General features: G+C 39.3%; 1 protein-coding gene across 1 annotated transcript in view; it reads right to left on the bottom strand.

The window, feature by feature from the left end:
- Positions 1–3,476: 3,476 nt before the first annotated feature.
- Positions 3,477–18,339, bottom strand: part of CLPTM1L (CLPTM1 like) — a 28,959-nt gene continuing 14,096 nt past the window's right edge. Inside the window, exons 8-17 of the mRNA XM_075416668.1 lie at positions 17,337–17,421; positions 15,487–15,590; positions 12,856–12,921; positions 11,702–11,752; positions 10,970–11,052; positions 9,082–9,116; positions 8,725–8,780; positions 8,601–8,645; positions 5,139–5,254; positions 3,477–3,826 (exon numbers count right to left, since the gene is read on the bottom strand). Coding sequence (XP_075272783.1) covers positions 3,748–3,826; positions 5,139–5,254; positions 8,601–8,645; positions 8,725–8,780; positions 9,082–9,116; positions 10,970–11,052; positions 11,702–11,752; positions 12,856–12,921; positions 15,487–15,590; positions 17,337–17,421 — 720 coding nt within the window. The 3' untranslated portion in view covers positions 3,477–3,747. The remainder of the gene's footprint in view (positions 3,827–5,138; positions 5,255–8,600; positions 8,646–8,724; positions 8,781–9,081; positions 9,117–10,969; positions 11,053–11,701; positions 11,753–12,855; positions 12,922–15,486; positions 15,591–17,336; positions 17,422–18,339) is intronic.

Genomic DNA, 18,339 nt, shown 5'->3' with positions numbered 1-18,339 from the left:
AGAGCATGGTTGCACTCCCAAAGCCTATGCTCAGGGATCTTGCTTCAGTGGCCAGCTGGACCAAAGCATGCAGATGAACCACGGCAATGAAACACCCACCTGGCTTTAGGCTGCTCAACACAGACTAAATTGCGGCTAGAGACTGCTAGAGGCAATTAATGCCTAATAAAAATGTTCAGAATGAGCTTTTCAAAGACCAAAATGAGAGTAAGATAGCTCCTCAGTCTTTGCAGGCATGTAGGACTCCACTACCGCAGGAACAGGAGGACAAATCATCATAAGGGCAACCATCAAAGAGCTCTGTCTTCAGGACTGTGGAGCTGTGGATGACTAAGAACACTAGCGGCCAGAAACCGAGAGGCTGGTACATGCTATACCCAAAGCAGCTTGGAAGAAGTCTCATGGGTACCATATGGCAAGGAATAAAAGGACAGGGTACTGCCAAACAGAAAGTTGGGAGAAGGGGAGAGCCTATCGTGTTCTTTAAACCAAACACAGGCAGACGTGAGAAAGAATTCCCCCGTGTTAAAGTGGGGAATCTGAAGTACTTTGCTCTTTTTGAGGTAGGTATACTCATCAGGGTGGGGGTTAGGATAAAAAAAAAAAACAAAAAAGACAATACAGGATTTAAAGGACCAGTAAGGAACAGAATTGCACAAAGGAAAAACTGGAGCAAACTGGTAAGCTCCAGCCATCCTGAAGAAGGAGCAGTGGTTTTTAATGCAGATGGATGAAAACATGGGAGACATTGCAGCTCCCCCTCTGTACCACGAGGAAATTCTTAAATGTGTCAGTAGCCACCGGGAAAGCGCACGGATCCTCACCGGTGCAGAACCAGACCTCTCCTAGTGTGAGAGGGGGAGCAGCCAGAGACTGTTGTTGGGTGCCTCCGAAAGCCGGGCTCTTTCTGGCTTTATTCCTCAACTCTGACAGCCAGATCTGTTGACTCAGGATGGTTTTACCCAGGACTATCAGCCAAGCCCGGTTAGTCTGTAAGGGGGAGAAGGTGCGGCGCCACACAAAGCGCTGCCAGCTGCCCTTCTTCACCTGCCTCCTCGGAGAATCGCAACTGCTACGTGGCTACGCACCGGTTAGTACTGCGCTAGGGCATCTTCCCAAGGCAGATGGTGATTCGGCCCCTGAGCTCTGCAACAGCCCCACTCCCAACCCCAAATCACTGCAACCTTTGAACTTCCAAAGCCATTACAAGCCTAAGGAAGATGAGAACATGAGGGGGTCACCGAGCTGCTTCCCAGTTAACGTTATCAGAAGTGAGGAAGTTATTCTTGAACTCTTGAAACAGATATGGATAACCTGGCACAAGCTGCAACACATTCAGTAAGATTCTATGTAGTTTTTCTTCTGCATTAACCGCATATAGAACTGCATTTTTGTCTTACGCTGATGTCATTTCCACAGCCAGAAAGCTAAAACATTTCATTTAATATCTCCAAAGTTACACTGCTTACGTAGTTTGTCACCATCTGTCCAACAACAACAGGTAACTCTCTAACCTGTATGCCAAGTCTTTTATTTGGAAACGGAATGCATAGAACAATGACTTCAACAGGAAAGTCTCGCTCATTTTAAAGACTTAAAATATTCTAATTTTATATTCTTTATGACTACTGTATACAATATGATGATGTTGCTGTTATCAGAAATGCAAGACAGAAAACAAACTCACAGTGGTCTGTAAAGGTGCAAGAGTGATTTTTCAACAGCTACTTACAAAAATGAGTGATGAAACATAGGAAATAACCAACTATCGTATTCTGGACTTTCAGAAGCTATTCTAGAAGAACCAGTAACTTGATTGTTTTGAAATGGCACAAAAAGGGAATCTGCTATGTGCATTATTTATATGAGGAAACATTTCCACACGCTTACATGTAACTGCTGTTATGAAATAGGAGTCCAAATTAGTTTGCCTAACAGCAAAGAGCTCTGTCCAAACAAATCCAAAACAGGTACAAGATATAGCAAATGCAACCCTGGTTTTGCATAGACTTATTTATGTATGATTTATGTATGTTTAATGCTAAAATCAACAGTCCTCCTTAGTTCCAGTTAATAATGTAAAGAGACCTTCACATGAACATGAGTTAAATATTCACTTCAAGACTCCTTCCCACTGCCAGCAGCATGTAAGGAGGACTTCAGTGTAAGACAGCCCATAGTCTGTGACAAGAGAAGTTAGGCACATCTCCGTGTCTTTCTGAGACTGCTGCAGTGTCAGAACTGGATAAAATTCACAATGTAGTTACAGACTATAGGTGCAGATCTGTGTTCTTCGAGGCTATTCACTTAGTATTTTCAGTCAATGAGAAACTGAAGTTAAATAGCCTCGCACAAACAGCATGCGATTTGATAAAGAAACTTAAGAATCATTAGGGTTAATTTGTAAACTTACTGACCAAAGCAAAACTAGAAATGGAAACTAGAATTCTGCCTTTTGGATTTTTTTGTTTTTAAAATGTATTTTATTTTCTGCTGAAAGGAATGCACTCTATATTTCACTTACCGTTACTAAGAAACTTGCTTTTAGAAATCTGGAACCATGGTTTCTACATATAGCTGTGAAGTAAAATTTGGTATAACAATTCAACCTGATTATTTTTACTGATTTGAACGAAACAGATCAAAATACCTGCCTTAATGAACTGTTCCCATGGAATACGGATTTTAAATTGTGTGAAGTAAGACACCTGTTCTTCACCAGGCTGGTTTTTTCTCCTCTGCATCCAGGTAGTTTTTGAACCTGTATTGTATTTGAGCAAAATCATTCCACTTGAATGATGTGTGTTTCATCTTTTAAATAGAATGGAGAAGGAAGTGAGAGGGGAATGACCAAGGAATTATTTATTCCATTTGAAACACGAGAGAATTGGCCTAGCAGGTCACTGGGGATACCACATAACGAGGAATTTCAGATGTGTCAAGAGACTTTCCTAGCACATAACAATGATTTGCATTATATGAATACCTGCTATGCCAACAAATCAGAAGGTTTGTCAACAATGCAGAAGGATTTATATAAACTTGGATACATATTGAAAGAAACCATGTTAGTTTTTTCACATCTTCGTTCAGTTTAAGACAATTGAAACCCTCTGCCATGTTGTGGGCTAAGAACGTGGCAGAATTCAAATTTTAACAACCCTATCTCTCTCATCCTCTATTTCCAACAGAATTTTTTTTTTAAGCTATGAACTTAAATGCCCACAACTTTAACCATGATTTCTAGAATTTCCATTATCTCTGTTATCAACTGAGAATGATTTGTAATTAGCATATAACCAATACTATACTTTATTTTTGACAGCCTCCAGTTTGGCAATAATGCTCGATTCTGCTGTAACACACTGGCTTGTTTTTTCACTTTTCACAGCCTAGTGGCACAGGCACCACACTCCCAGTGAGTGAGTTGTCTCAAAAAATGTAGATTTGGATATTAACTACAATGGTCAGGACACTTAGGTTTTCACTGAAGAGAAGTTTAAGTGCAGGAAGTTTATTTAATGACATTTGGCAGACTGTGGACCTTGTGAGGACAAAAGAGGATCTTGAAATAGGAGGGTATCAAAACTAGATTTTGGCAATATAGAAGATGTATTGTCCATGTACTTCTGTCATAAGCTTTAAAAATACTCTTATTAAATAAGTTTTTCCTTCCTTAAGACCAGATAATACATGAAGCCAGTAAGAGTCCAGGGGTCAGAATCTTCTTCAATTCGTAGTTATTCTCTATGAGGTTTTTTTTTTGGGCTTTTCTTCATAAGATTCTCCATACTCATTCACTCTGCTCTTATCCACAGGATAAAGCCTGGCAGAACAAACAAATCATTAGTTACAATACTGTCTATTACCTAGAGGAATTAAGCAGTTCTGTGCTACTTAATTTTAGAATTTAATTTCTTTCTCATCATACTCTCTATTCCCATTTGTGGCAAAAAAAATACAACAGTTTTAAAGATTAGCCGCAGATACATCAGCTTCTTCACATCAAGACTTCACCAGCTGTCTCATAACAGGGCCTCCTAAGAGAGGTATAAGCTCCCCGAAAGGTTGGCTTGAGTATTTCACAAGCAGTCCAGGATACCTCTCAAAGCTGAAACCAGTGTGCAGCCCCTATCGGAAGTTGCTGAGCTCTTAACTTCTAGAAAAATACCTTGCAAGTGGACACATTTTACTACACTTATGTGCGATTACATAAACCTAAAACTGAAGCTTGCATTTAGTATTAATGATTAGATGTACACATCCATATTTTCTGGTATAACGTGAACTAGGTTTAAAATTCTTGCTTGCTCCACATCTAAATATTTATTCTTGGGAACAAGAATACACTTTCTGTAGCTTCACTTATGAACAATATTTCAGTGATTACTGCCTATAGCCACCTTCCCCATCTGATTTTGTTTACTTAAAGAATCTGAAACTTGCCAGATACTCAACTTCCAAGACAACCTGGTAACTTGCTTTTGGAAACTATTAGATAAAGAGGAAAGCAGAGCAGGGCAATCCCTCATCAGAAAACATCCTTCACTAGTGCCTTGCAGAGCAGCTTGGAAAGCACGCCTCAGATACTGAGCAGATGTAGGCACGGAGCCCCTCAGCAAGGGTTAGAAGCCCAGAACTCCAAAGAGGGTTTGTGAATACAAGCTTAAGAACCCCTCTCCTTCACCTTACTTCAGGTATTCACGTTTCAGGTTAAATTTTTTTTTTTTTTTTTTTTTTGGCAACTTGCAAATGTGAAACTATCTGCTGAAGAGTGCTGTTTTGGGGAGGGAAAAGGGGTAATTGACAAAACTCCCATGGGTGCTACGAGAAGAGGAGTTTCTTGACTACTGTCTTAGCATGCTACAAAGAGTCCAGGAATACTGTCAGTTATGGGAAAGAGCTTTCGCTCCTCTTATTTGTACTGAGATCTCCGTTTCAGGATCCCCTGCTCAACATTCCCTTCACTAGACATATACACAACTACCATTATCCAGACCATGCTATATATTATTATGGTATAAAAATTCTGCTTGAAGTCTATCCCAAACTACTTCATAGTTCTTTATAGCAGTAAGACTGCAACCATCTACAGCGTTGTAAAAACTCTGATGAATATTAAAGAACGGCATACATACCATCTTTGGTAAAGATAGACCAGGAACACGACATCGTCTCTAAAGCATGCCAGCCTATGAGATGTTGGCATAGTGATGATAAAAGCAAATATATCATCAATAAAGGTGTTGAATGCCTACAAATAAAAGAAAAGCGTACTTCAGTTGGCTGTGAAGAAAGGAAGTCATCTGTCATAAAAAGCTACAGGAAACAGGCTTCCTAGAACTGTATTTTTCAGTAGGAACACAGACTACTTCTATATTTATAACAATAATTATGGGTTATGCTGAAAAACTAATTAAAGCAAACTTTAAAGTGCTTTCTTTTAATGAAGACGATACTGTTTACTCCAGACCACACAATTACAGTTACAAGTAAAAAGGATGCAGGATGACTTCAGGTAAGTGAGAGTATTGTCATGCGAGGGGAAAAACATGGATTCAACTGCAGTGAAATCTTTAAAAGAAACTGGCAAAAAACTTTTTTTTATTCATTATTGAAATGACTTAAGATTTACAAAATGTCAGTTCACTTTCATTTTCTGTGGGAATTTGAAATTTTTGTAAAAATTTGTTAGCTTGCTGCTCTTAAGAACATTAACTTGACAGCCCTGGAGTGATTTTAAAGTATTTTCAGTGCCCTTCTGGAAGTAATCATCCATCCCTTATACAACTTAATTTTCTACATCATTTCCACTCAACTAGGCATACTATAGGTTCTGTCTCTGAAGCAATAATGAACTACTTTCTCACTACTGCTTCTTGAGAAAGTTTAAATTCCCAGACATCTGCTGGGAAAGCAACGCAAACGGGCTCTGAGCATGCAAAGACAACAGTATTTTGACAGAGAAGGTAAAGAAAGCAAGCAGAAGGGCAACTCTTCTGGATCTGGCTCTAGCCTACAGGCAGCACTGGAAACCAACACTTACAGTGCACCAGCTCTAGTACTCATCATATGGTGCAATAAACTGTTTCAACTCACTAGAAACAGAAGGAAACAAATCCAGCAAAGAATATTCACTGTTGGCTTAACAAACTGAGTCAGTAACGTGGCCTCTCCTTTCAATATTAGCAAGCTGTAGATTAATCCATACCATAAGAAGGTGGAAAATGATGTATTCTCCAAGCAGAGAAGGACTCAAGTCTTCAAACTGAACCAATGTTTATATGATGAAACAAAGCATCAGTAAAAGATGGGAGTGTTGGACAGGAAAGAGTTCCGATTAACTACAACAGGAAAGCTCTTTCTGGCAAGTCAAAACAAAACCATCAATCCAAACTGATCAAAGAATATGGACGGCACTTCTCAAGCCTGTGCAAACAAGGTTTGTCATGGAAAAAACCCAACTTGGCAAGCTGGAAAAGGCAGCCTTTCCAAGTCAACACCCAAGTGAGTGATCCTACAATGATGAAAGGAAGAAAAAGCTAAATGCTCCATCCTTCAGGCACTTCAGCAGTCCTCATGAGCCACTGAAATTGAATGCATCAAGGCAGCCTATCTAACCGTACTTAGTCTTGCTCGTTTTCTTTTGAGACTACCTCATTTGAAGGTACTCCTCATAGAAAGTATAAAGAGCATAAATGTAAAGACTACAGTAACTGGAAAGTCAGACTGGTTTTCATTTTTGCCAAGGTTTTCTTTAATTGGAACTCTCCTGTGTTGGAAAAAAACAAAGCTCTCTAAAACAGCAATCACAGATGAGGCGTCAGACAGTTCTTTCCACTCTTCAAAGTGCAGAAGAGAGCAAGCAACTTTAAATATCCATTAAAAAAAAAGTAAATTACTTCCTCCAAAGACCAATAAGTGAAACATAATTGAAAACATCATGCACTTCTTTCTACATATGCACAAGTCTTTGTTGTGGGTAGCCTCTGGCATCTTAACAGGAACCATAAATGCCATGTAAGAAAAGGCTATTCAGCAAGAGAATTCTGCTGCTTTAAAGGTTACTTGCTTGAATACTGTCCCTTTGTTGTCTATTTAACTGCTGATGTCTCTGCTCAGTTATTGTGTTTTGTCACTGAAGTAAAATTGTGGAATTACTTCACTAATATAACTTTTACTCCCCTCTGTTAAGAAACATGCCGATTTGCCTAGTATACATCTGAAACACTAGATGTTTATTTTTATTTTTTTACTATATTTCCATATCAAACACTGTTTAGCTACTGTTCTGCTGTCAGCTATATTTCATTGTTTTCCTAGATGCCCCATGATTCCTTAAAAACATTAATGCAGCAGAAAGCTGGGCTACTGCTGTAGGTTCACAGAAATGGAAAAGCTATGCAAGGCACTTCAAATTTTAAGATTTTAGTTCTTTTGTCCCAGATCATGTGTTCAGAACTGGACATCATGTCTTGAGCAGTTTTTAACACAGTTTCTTTTAAAGTACTGATGTTCTGGAGAATTGTAATACACTGGCATAAAGGAAGAATAAATGAAAGCATTTATGAGTGGAAGCCGAAGAAAAAAAGGGCACTTGTTGATAGCATCAAGGTCTTGATGATCCCAGAACATCCATCTAGAGTTTCTCAGGACACAATGATCAGGAAAACAAAGGACAGCGCAAAAATCCTAATGACTTGGAGACGTGGGAAAGGATGGAATCAAAATACTAGCAGCTCTTTAGGGGTACAAGAACAAAACCAGCGTGCAGTTGCCGATTAAGGAAGAATGTAGGAGATGTAGGAACTCAACAGCGGGTGTCCCTTGTCCTTCGTATCAGAGCAAAGGAATCCTGACGGGGCTACTTAGATACATCCATCTTGATGCCTGAATACTACACAAACCAGTCGGACACACATGTGGGGGCTTCTGGGTATGCAGGTATCAAAGTGTTAGTAAGCTGACTTTGTTTTGAGACAAACTCACCTTCCCCTCCTCCAAGGCCTAGTGTTACGCTCTGCTACGGCATTGTACTATTTCCTACAAGTGCAGTCTAGGCAGCGGGGACACCACAGCCTAGCCACACAGCCCCTCTTGCACCACATAACAACCCACCACATGTTTGTCACTACACTGCCCAGAAATTCACAATTACCACCCCAGCACAGAAACAGTGTGGACATTGCTTCAGCCTCTGGTAGCCCCTGGAACCTGCCAAATAAGGTCTCTTAGTGGTCCCGTTTCTTGAGAACTAATCTTTGTTAATACAACCTCTCTTTTCCTAAAATACTGTCTTAAATTGTCTCTGATTAATCTATTTGTAGGACCAACATTTGCACCAACGTGAGACAGATGACAGTACAAAAAGTAGTACTATCAACAAAACGAGGATGCAAGTATTCTCATTATGTGGAAGTTGTTATGAAAAATAGAAATCAATGTTTCTTCTTCCTTCTTAGAAGGACAGTTGCAAACAAGTTTAGTTCTTAAACAAAACCAGCAGTGTCAGCCTTAAGTTACATATTACTAAGCTGTTTGTTACAGAAATTTATCTCCAAAATGACTGCACCAATCTTTTAAATTACAGCTTTACTTACTTTGTATGTGAAAGCCTTCCACGGTAAGTGTGCAACAGATTTCATCTAGGATTAAAAATATCAATTTGTAATAAAGTCTGGAAGACGAGTAGAAAAGTAGTCTTTCATCATTTTTCAGTCTTACCTTGTAGTTTACAAACAGCTGGGGTAGCATGAAGAGGAATCCAAAAGCATACACTCCTGAAGATAAAAACATGGAAAACTTACAGACAAATGCACAATAGAAGTACATGACACAACTATACTGTCACATTTAGACATTTACACTCATTTTCCTGAAGAGAGCAGATGCATCTAATCCTTTTGTTTCACTTTGGGTTGATTCTTCTTCTTTCTCAATCACTGTGGTAATTTTGGAACCTACAGTCAAGTTATTGCTCTATATTACACTGATCCAGCTGACAGCAGTTAATTTTCTATTTTTGAATCTTGGTCTCCATTTGAAGATATATAAATAGAAAAAAAATAATAAGGGACTTACCATTGACAAAGCTGTTAATCAACCAGGAGTACCAGCTACAAACAAAGAAAAAAGTCCAGTTACTTTTTCACCTCCACCAAAAATAGGTACCTGTAATACATCCTCTACAAGGCTGCATGCTGACTACTCTTAAGAAATGGCTAGATTGTAAATTACTTTACACAAGAACTAAACACCTCACATCTTCCTTTGATTAGGAAGGTCTCCAGAGAAGGTGCTAACAGTTTATGCAAAGGATGTTTATCAGGGCATTCAACAAGTCTGGAGAGCGTTATCGACACCTTTCATACTTTTTCAGAACATTCTAAGACTTCTGCACCCAAAATGACATCAGATAATACTGCGCACTGAACCCTGACTGTATTAAGGCTTGCAAAGGTAACACTGTATTCTAAATACTAAAGAGACACTTAATATGGCACTGGGAGGACTCGCAAACTTCAAACAACACCATTCAGTGCAAACCACTATCGTAGGCACTTAAAACCAAAAACCAAACATGTAAATACAAGGAATCTACATTTTCCCCTTCTTACATCTAATAACCCTTCCCAGACATTCAATGCAGCACAATCTTAGCAAAATACCAGTAGTATTACAGACAGCGGTAAAATTCCATACTTCTGCTTGTGATAGTAAGAACAGCTTATAACTGTGATGCTTAGGTTACATGATTTAATATTACACTTGCACTGCTGTGTTTGTGACATGTTAACACCAATGTTACAGCTGTAGCAGCATTCACTAATCCACAAGCATCTAAAAAATGCATCAGAAAATGGCTGCAAGATTAAGGGATAATCCACTGTTAAGGTTACTTGTTCTGTCACATTTCTTACAAATAGATTTAACAATGACAAAAATTCTATTATATGAATTGTTTTCACTTTCTTAAGCTACAGCTCACAGAACACCTGGTATATAGTACTTTGCATTACTGAATGAATTTAAGAATTTTGTGAAAAAAGCAGAATTTTTAAATGCTGTGTATTTGTTAGCTCGTTACTAAGACAAGAACCTTTCGAAAAAAAAATTTTTCTAATAGCCCAGAAATTGCCCCAGTTTCTAGTACAAGCACTACAGCCCATGTCTGCAGCAACAGCAGTTCTTTCTGAAGTTATTTTAAGCTACTCCTTGCTCTCTTTCTCATCCCTTCTGGGCCTATAGACTATAAAAAAAAGGTCTACATGGCTGTCACCATGCTTGCATTTGCAGATTTTTTCTACAACAAAGCCTCACGGCTGCACACTTGCTAGCATCTCCCCAATACAATACGAACTAGCTCTATTAAGTGAAAGTGGACAAGATTTTCACCTTTTCATGAAATACTGAGTCTTCAGCTCTTGCTGAAGTATCAATATGTTGCCATAAGCCCATGGCTCTAAGCAAAATACAGAGTCCTTTCTTAAAAACCCTTTTCCTTGCTTACCATCCTACCTATCATATTTAGGAATAGAGGAACCTCTTGGCCAGAGCAAATAATTTTGGCACAGTTTTTGCTTCTATTATTGGACAGGTTTAACTACTGAATTCCTCTCATCTCTCCTGTTACCTTATCAGTTCTTCTCTGAACATCAATGGCAGCTTTCTTTCTCCTCTTCTGATTGACAGCTCACTTGTGTACGCAAGCTACTGAAATCCATACTACAGCTGTATCAGGTTACTTGCGAAATACAACAGCCTGTAGCCTACAGGATGTTAAAAAACCAGCTAGATTCTTCAGCTTTATTTCCTATAGAAAAAGTAAGTTTCTGGTTCCTGGCTTACGAATCAAGCCAACTAAAATAACTGATTTTCCACAACCCATCATCTCCAATTAATCAATATAGTTAACTAGTATGTTTAATTATTTCAATTCTGTACGAGATCATTTACAGACTTACAGTACCTTTTGTATTTGACATTCAGCAAGGAGTAACCTGCACCTCCAATACACAGTGGATAGAGCAAATATGACAAGTATTTCATCGCCTAACACACAAAGAAAATAGTTTTTTAGTTCACATTTTATATACAGCAGACCTTTCATGGCATTAACTAGAAGACACCCAGGTAATTTTTTTCCTGAAAATCATTTCCTATTCCCAAATGTCTACTACTTCCAACACGCTTCCAGTTCTAGAGAAGGTGGTGAAAACTCCAATGATCAGTTCAGACCACAAAGGACCTTAGAGCATAAGCAACAAGAAGCAGCATGAAGATCCGAGTCTAAGAGTAGCTCTCTGCTTAACACCAATGCTGCCACCTATGTTCAACCCCTTTCTGAAATCAGGAAGCACATGAACACTCTTCCAGTATAAACAACCAGCACAAATATAATTTTTCCAATTTGTGAATGATGACCCTTTAAGACATTTCTCTTCAGCTAAGTCACTTGCGATTCTGCTTCTCAGAGAAATGTTTCATCCAGATTCAGCTAACAAAACAACTTTTTCACTATTTCTTTTCATAAATTATCAGAATGAATCTTCACTATCTGATCATCCACATGATGGTGATCCATGTGACGACTACGAGAAAATGGAAAATACACTTCCAGCCATAAAAAGAGCTAAATGAGTCAATCAGCAGCCCACCTATACAGACTTTATAGATCAGGAGTCACAGGATTCTCTCTTACCTGGGTGTCATACTCCTCAGTTTTCTTTTCAGAGTCAGTGTATGCACCAAACTGCAATACATATAAAAAGTATAATCAAGTCAGAACTGTGGGGAAAAGCACTTGCTGTCCGAACTCCCTAAACAGAGATTTAAACCGCAAACTAAACTGCTTAGACATTTAGCTAGGTAACAGTTCAAAGTTCTTATAAGCTTCTATACAAGAGTCATACAAATATCCTGTGCAGTCTGCTAAACATAGGGCTTGCAAAAAGTTTAATTTTTCCCTTTACATTTTACACCAAACATCCAGGACTTCTTTGCTTAGGCAAAGGCTGTTGAGACAGCAGAGTTCACAAAGCAAAATTGAAGTCAAGTGCCTAAGAATCTGGCAGATACAGGAAGCCATTATTAAAAACCATAACCACTTTCATGCATGAAGAGGTCAGTTATGGATTATCTCCACCTCTCCAGAAACTCTGACTGCTTCAACACAGTTCCTTGAACACTGACAAAGGAATAACCAGAGCTATCAGCCACTCAGGACGCACAGACTTCAAGCAGCACAAAACGCGGCTACTTCTTGTCAAGTAAACACAAAAGTAGATAACTGTTTCTCCTACCAATAGGGAAACCTCCAGTGTAGATTGTATTATAAAAAGTGTTCACTTGAATCCCAGCTGCCTCTGCATGTCCTGCAAACAGTCTCAGGACTTAAATTTTTACCTAGAGGGTTTGTCAAAGACTGTCCTGTCCCTGGAACATGTCACATCATCTACTAGTTCCACAATGGAGAAACTGTACCTGCAGCTTCGTGAAAAATACAATTTCTTACTTCAAATCACCATGTCAGTTAAGAGCGCCTTTGCAACACAGTGGTAGGAGCACAGTCCCCCTGTTAAGATTTAACAGGACTGACAGACGAGTTCTGAAGTTTCTCACTTCATAAATACACACAAACAGCTTTTTGTTCTACAGAATTCATCAAAGAAATACATAAATTTGAAAATGCTCATCCAGCTTTTGGATTAAGCTATCCATAAAGAGAAGATGTACATAGGAAACTTCTATGTTTTTTTCCAGTCTTCATTTCACTGGAAGCCAAGGTGCACAGTAACCTGGAAACAGATGGAAAGCTCAAAAGCATAATCATTAACAGGCCAACATCTACTATACCTGCATTTTGGGTCTCAAGCCTTGCCAGTTGATTGTCATTTTCAAAGCTTTCTTTACTTTCCAGAGCTGCAATTAGCAAAAACAAAGTGTGTACATAAACAATTATACAAAGCTATGTCTCTGCAGGATTCAGATACTCAGAATCAAGACCCTAGAATATCTATGTTAACCACTCATTGCATAAAGCAGCAACAGCACGACTGCAGCACACTGCCTGTGTATCTATACACACCAAATGCCGTGTCACCAGACAAGTACAACACTGGTAGCCTGCACTATTAAGTCTCCATATCAGATGCTGTACTTTAAGCGAAGTAACGTATTCCTTCCAGGATACCTGGACTGCAGCGCTTCGGTGGGGGTTAGGTGCTCTCAGCACCAGCACGCACCCCAGGTCAGGCATTTAGACAATTCTCCAGTAACCACCTGCCTTCAGGGTCAGCTGGGGTCTGCAAGACGAGGGTGCCTCAGAACTCCTAGCAGTGACCAAGTGGGCACTTGCATGGTCATGACATTTCAATAGCGGGCTATAAGCAAAAGTCAGTGAATCCACTGAATGGTATGGCTACTTACTCTACAGCTGCAACAGCTTGACCCTCATGTAACCACAGGTTCAGGCCACCCAAAAATTCACTCGTGTACCCACCCTGCTATACAGATTCAACAAATCGGGCAATGCAGTAAGCTCACCTGGAGAGCTACACCCCAACAAGCTTTCTGTGGACAGGTTGGTTTGTTTAACTTTAGGTACACCAATATTCTCTTCTCACCCATCGTATCTTCCAAACAGAAAAGTGCAATACTGTAAAGACGATCTTTACTGCCATCTTTGATGCAAGTAGGAAAATTACTTATTACAGAAGCAATGTCACTATTACTACTGTATGAGAAATAGGTGTTGTAGAACAAGTTGTGAAAAAGCTCTTCCCAGCAGACAAACTCCTTGGAGATGTATAGTCCGTATGTTCATACTCACCTTGAGACAACCATGTTATCTCACCATCACTTGAGACAAGCGAGGTGTTATTTCAACAGAACCTACAGAACAGTTCTCCTCCATTTAAGTGTCCCACCCAGTGTTCCTCTATAATCCTTTCAACCCAGTTCCCCCAGACTGCAATCCAAAAGCAACATACTGGAAAATAAGGCACATGAGAAAGAGGATAGGAGCCAATCAATCTTAGGGACTACAGATCTCAGAGACCTCTATTTAACAGATCCCTGGGCAGCTCCAAGAAGAATCTCAGACAAGCACAATGACCAAATGAGATCTGGATCTGCCTGTTCTTAGGTAGTGGCAACTGAGAAATCCATCTTCATTAGAAAAGACAAATGCAAAATCTTAACAGTTTTAATTGAACTTCAAACGTGAAGCATAGCTGATCATTCCTGTCACCCTACCACTACACATGTCTGATCTGGTTTCCACTAAAACTTCCGAAAAAAAGAGTAATTTAGAGACCAGGGCTATTTCTTCTTTCCCACTAGAAACAAACAAAAGCGTGACTTTTGTTGACCTTTTAAATAATCTGACACTTCTGAATTTCTGAAGTCTTTAGATTCAAGGGGTGTTTTTGAATTTATTTATTTAGATTTCAAGGATCAAATTAAAAGATAATTCTACAAAAGAAGCAGCATACTTATAGGGATATGTATTTATCCCTGAAACTGTTAAAATTTTAGACAGCTAAAGAAAGTTTCAAATATAAGAATAAATTTCCATTTATAGAAAGAAAACCACCTGCAAATATGATACAGAAAACTTAAAGCAATACACCAGACTTTAAAAATCTCAATTTACTGAAAAACAATGTTACAGTCAGCAAATTGGTACTATTTAGGACACTGCTGTTCATAGTTTTCAAGAGAGCTTAATCTTTTACACAATAAGATGAAATTTAAGGATTGCTTTGTGACTTTGCACTCAACAATTTAATCACAAACTAAAAATTCCGAACTGTTTTGTTTCCACAGGGATTATCTGCAATTATAACAGATGTGTAGTCAAAAATTTCACATGACAGTCCTGAACTTATTTTTAAATACCAAGAAGTAATTAGATCTGCAAGCAATGCTCAGCAGAGAGATCTCCCCTTCCCATTACTGCTGACTCTGTTTTACGACACATAAAGCAGACTTCTGTAAAGCAGTACCTGCAACCCACTGACTGGAGAGGGTCTGCTGGAATAATGAACACAGCCAGCAGTCTCCTCCTTTCCCTCCTTCCCCAAGCACCTCAGTCATGGCCAGGGAGAAAGCTGCAGACCTGCGGCACTACCTGATGGCACACAGCCTGCTCTTTGATAGATGTTTCTGTGAAGGTTTGTTGACGTGGTTATACATGCCCGGTCAGGAGTGATGCCTATCAGATCATGTGATATGAAGGAACCTCAGCATAGCTCTATGTTTGGATTCCACAATACCAGCTGGCCCATGCCAGAAAAACCTGATTCCTTCCAGTTTAGTTATTTGATAAAGAGGCGCAATCTCCTCTACCGCTGAAAGTCGGTTAAACAATGCTGCTAAGATTAAGACCATACTACAACAGCAGTATTTTTCCACTAACTAGTTTAGTATTCTTTGATGTTGCTACAAATACCAGTATCTGGTTCTAGAGCTTTAAGAACTCACCTCAATCACTGCACCAATGCCTGCTGGGATCAGCACCAGTAAACTTGTTTGTTCATCCAAAAGGAAAAGAAATATTACCACAGTACTAAAGCACCGCCACAGCACTAGGTAGAAAAAATGAAAATGAAAGGCTTATTAATATTTAAATGAAGAGCTGAGATGCCAGAAGACTGTTGGCCTATTTACCGTAATCCTGTATTACACACTTTAAGCGTGAACTTCTCCTGCATACATCTTGATATATCAAGTAGTCCTAAAAACAGCCAGTGATCTACACACCTCCAGGCAAATAACTAACAAAAACATATTATGAAATCCTTATCACTAGAGATTAAAGGAAATCAGAATATTTAAGGAAGACTTCTGACCTGCAGCAATTCAGCAGTGTATTCAGTACTATTATAAACTATATTCATGATTCTTGTCTTGAGGGAGCTGAAAGGCTGTGAGGTAATGTAATGTCAGTCTTCGAAACTCATGCAACTAACTTAATGTTTGTAAATGTTAAGAAGTATATTTTAGGGTTATTTTACAGGTTTTGCAAAACCTTGGATGCTTATGAGTGTCTACCAACTAATTCTTAGATTCAAATATCCATCCCCCTAAGCAGGGATAGAAAGAGATAAGAGCTACAACACACTCTGACATCAACAAGTACACCATACCATTCCAGAGCAATTGCCTGTCACACTTTTCCCTCAGGACAAGAAGGAGATACAGGCAGAAAGGTGACTAGGGTTTGCTAAAGAGAGGATGGAACCATCAATTACCAGAGACCGATGATTCATACTTTGATAGTAAGGTTAAAAAATCCTTTGTCACTCAGTCTTCCCAACTTAACTTTACACATTTTTTAAACTGGCAATTAACACTTAGTTCTAAAATTCCATGGCCCATTTTGAATTTTTACTTTTAGGCATCCATATGCCAACAGCGGTATAAATGCCTCACAAAGACAAATGCACTCTGACAAAGATGATAAACAGATTCTCCACATGAAAAAAACACATTACTGTTCATCGTAATTCAGAATGCCTGTTATTTTTCCTGGTATTGCTATTCCTTGCATGTTTTAACCAATCTGTAAATATGGTAGAATTAAGGATAGTCTCAGAGTTCAAGTGACTCCAGGTTTGCTATTTTGGTTTATAATCAGAATGGAAAAATATGTTAGAAAAACAAGCAGTAAGTATTAGCACAATAAACAAGGCTGGGGAGTAGTGGGTTAAACCTCAAGCTTCCAGCGCTGGCTACTGCTTTCATCTGTCTCTAGAAAGGCTCGACAAGATGTCAGACCACTATGTTTCTCCCATCTTTCCAACATCCAAATCAATTCAAGACTCCCATGCTCTTACCCCACCTGCTCCTACTGCCCCCATTTACACCAAAGCCCAAGTCAAACAACAGCATTACACTACAGCGTTTTTCCCCTCAAATATTTTGGAACCTGTACTTATCCACAAGGAACACATGGGACTTGCAGAACAGCATCACCAGTGACAGCACATTCTCTCCACCCACAAGATTTTCTTTCTGATCCTCATTCTTTTCTCAAAGTATTTTTCTGTTCCTTCAGCAAAGGAAATCTGGTGACTGACTTCGTACTAAACTTATTCTCAGCTGTAAGACAGTCAAACCTCAGAAGTGACATGAGTGCTTAAAAACAAGTGATACTTCAGCACAATGCTAATAAAGTTAGAACCAGACTGTTAGCCATCTTCTTTTCATATACAAACACATCTCATTTTGCCATCTTGGTGAATCTACAAAGTTTCAGCTTCACATAAGCCTAAAACCACACAGGATATATTAGCTAGTACATGCACAGCACTTTGCATTCCAGCCCATACCTGCTTTTGTAGACATCCCAATCATGCTCCTCTTTTTCTTCCAAAAACTGATGTCATTTTTGAATGCAAGGAAATCAAAGAGAAGCTGCAAAAAGCAAGAAACACACTCATTTGTTCAAACATGCACTAGTTAAAGACTACCAGCTGAACTGTTAAAAATGCATTTAAGATAGAACTGCAAGAAAAACCTGTTTTAGAAGTCTCAGAAATCAAAATTAAATACCATAAATAAAAGCTAAAAACAAAAACTCTTTTAGAAGCCCAAGCTCCAAAAGCAGTGCAAAATGACAGCAGGAATCCCAGGTACTGCTGACACTACAATGCTGCATCTGGTAACAAAAGTTAGTGACCCAATACAGGGTAACAGATGATAAGAGGATGAAGAACTGAGGACCTTAAGGAATTGCTCACCTCCTTGACACATCGGGGAAAGCCACACTAAATTAGATTCAAAGTGCTCTGTATTGGACTGACAGCCAATTGAGGCCTGGATAGTACCAAAGTTTTTTTAAAAATTTCTAAAATACAGCAAGTCATTTTCTCCTCTCTATTTCATCACCAAGAAGTTGATCGGAATCTTCAAGGACATTTAAGCATTAAATTTATTTGTACTGCGAATTTTTTCCAGTATTTTTGTTCAGAATAGAATAGACTAGACTATTTCAGTTGGAAGGGACATGGAGCGGTCATCTAGTCAAACTGCCTGGCCAATTCAGGGCTCACCAAAAGTTAAAGCATGTTGTTAAGGGCATTGTCCAAACGCCTCAAACATAGATAGGCCTGGGGCATCAACGACCTCTCTGGGAAGCCTGTTCCAGTGTCCGACCACCCTCTTGGCGGAGAAATGCTTCCTGATGTCCAGTCTAAACCTCCCCTGGTGCAGCTTTGAACCATTCCCACAGGTCCTGTCCCTGGATCCTAGGGAGAAGAGCTCAGCACCTCCCTCTCCACGTTCCCTCCTCGGGACGCTGTGGAGAGCAACAAGGTCACCCCTCAGCCTCCT

The sequence above is a fragment of the Opisthocomus hoazin genome, chromosome 3 (assembly GCF_030867145.1).
Source record: "Opisthocomus hoazin isolate bOpiHoa1 chromosome 3, bOpiHoa1.hap1, whole genome shotgun sequence".
Classification (NCBI taxonomy): domain Eukaryota; kingdom Metazoa; phylum Chordata; class Aves; order Opisthocomiformes; family Opisthocomidae; genus Opisthocomus; species Opisthocomus hoazin.
Note: the sequence above shows the minus strand (reverse complement) of the source record. Positions and strands in the feature narration are given on the sequence as shown.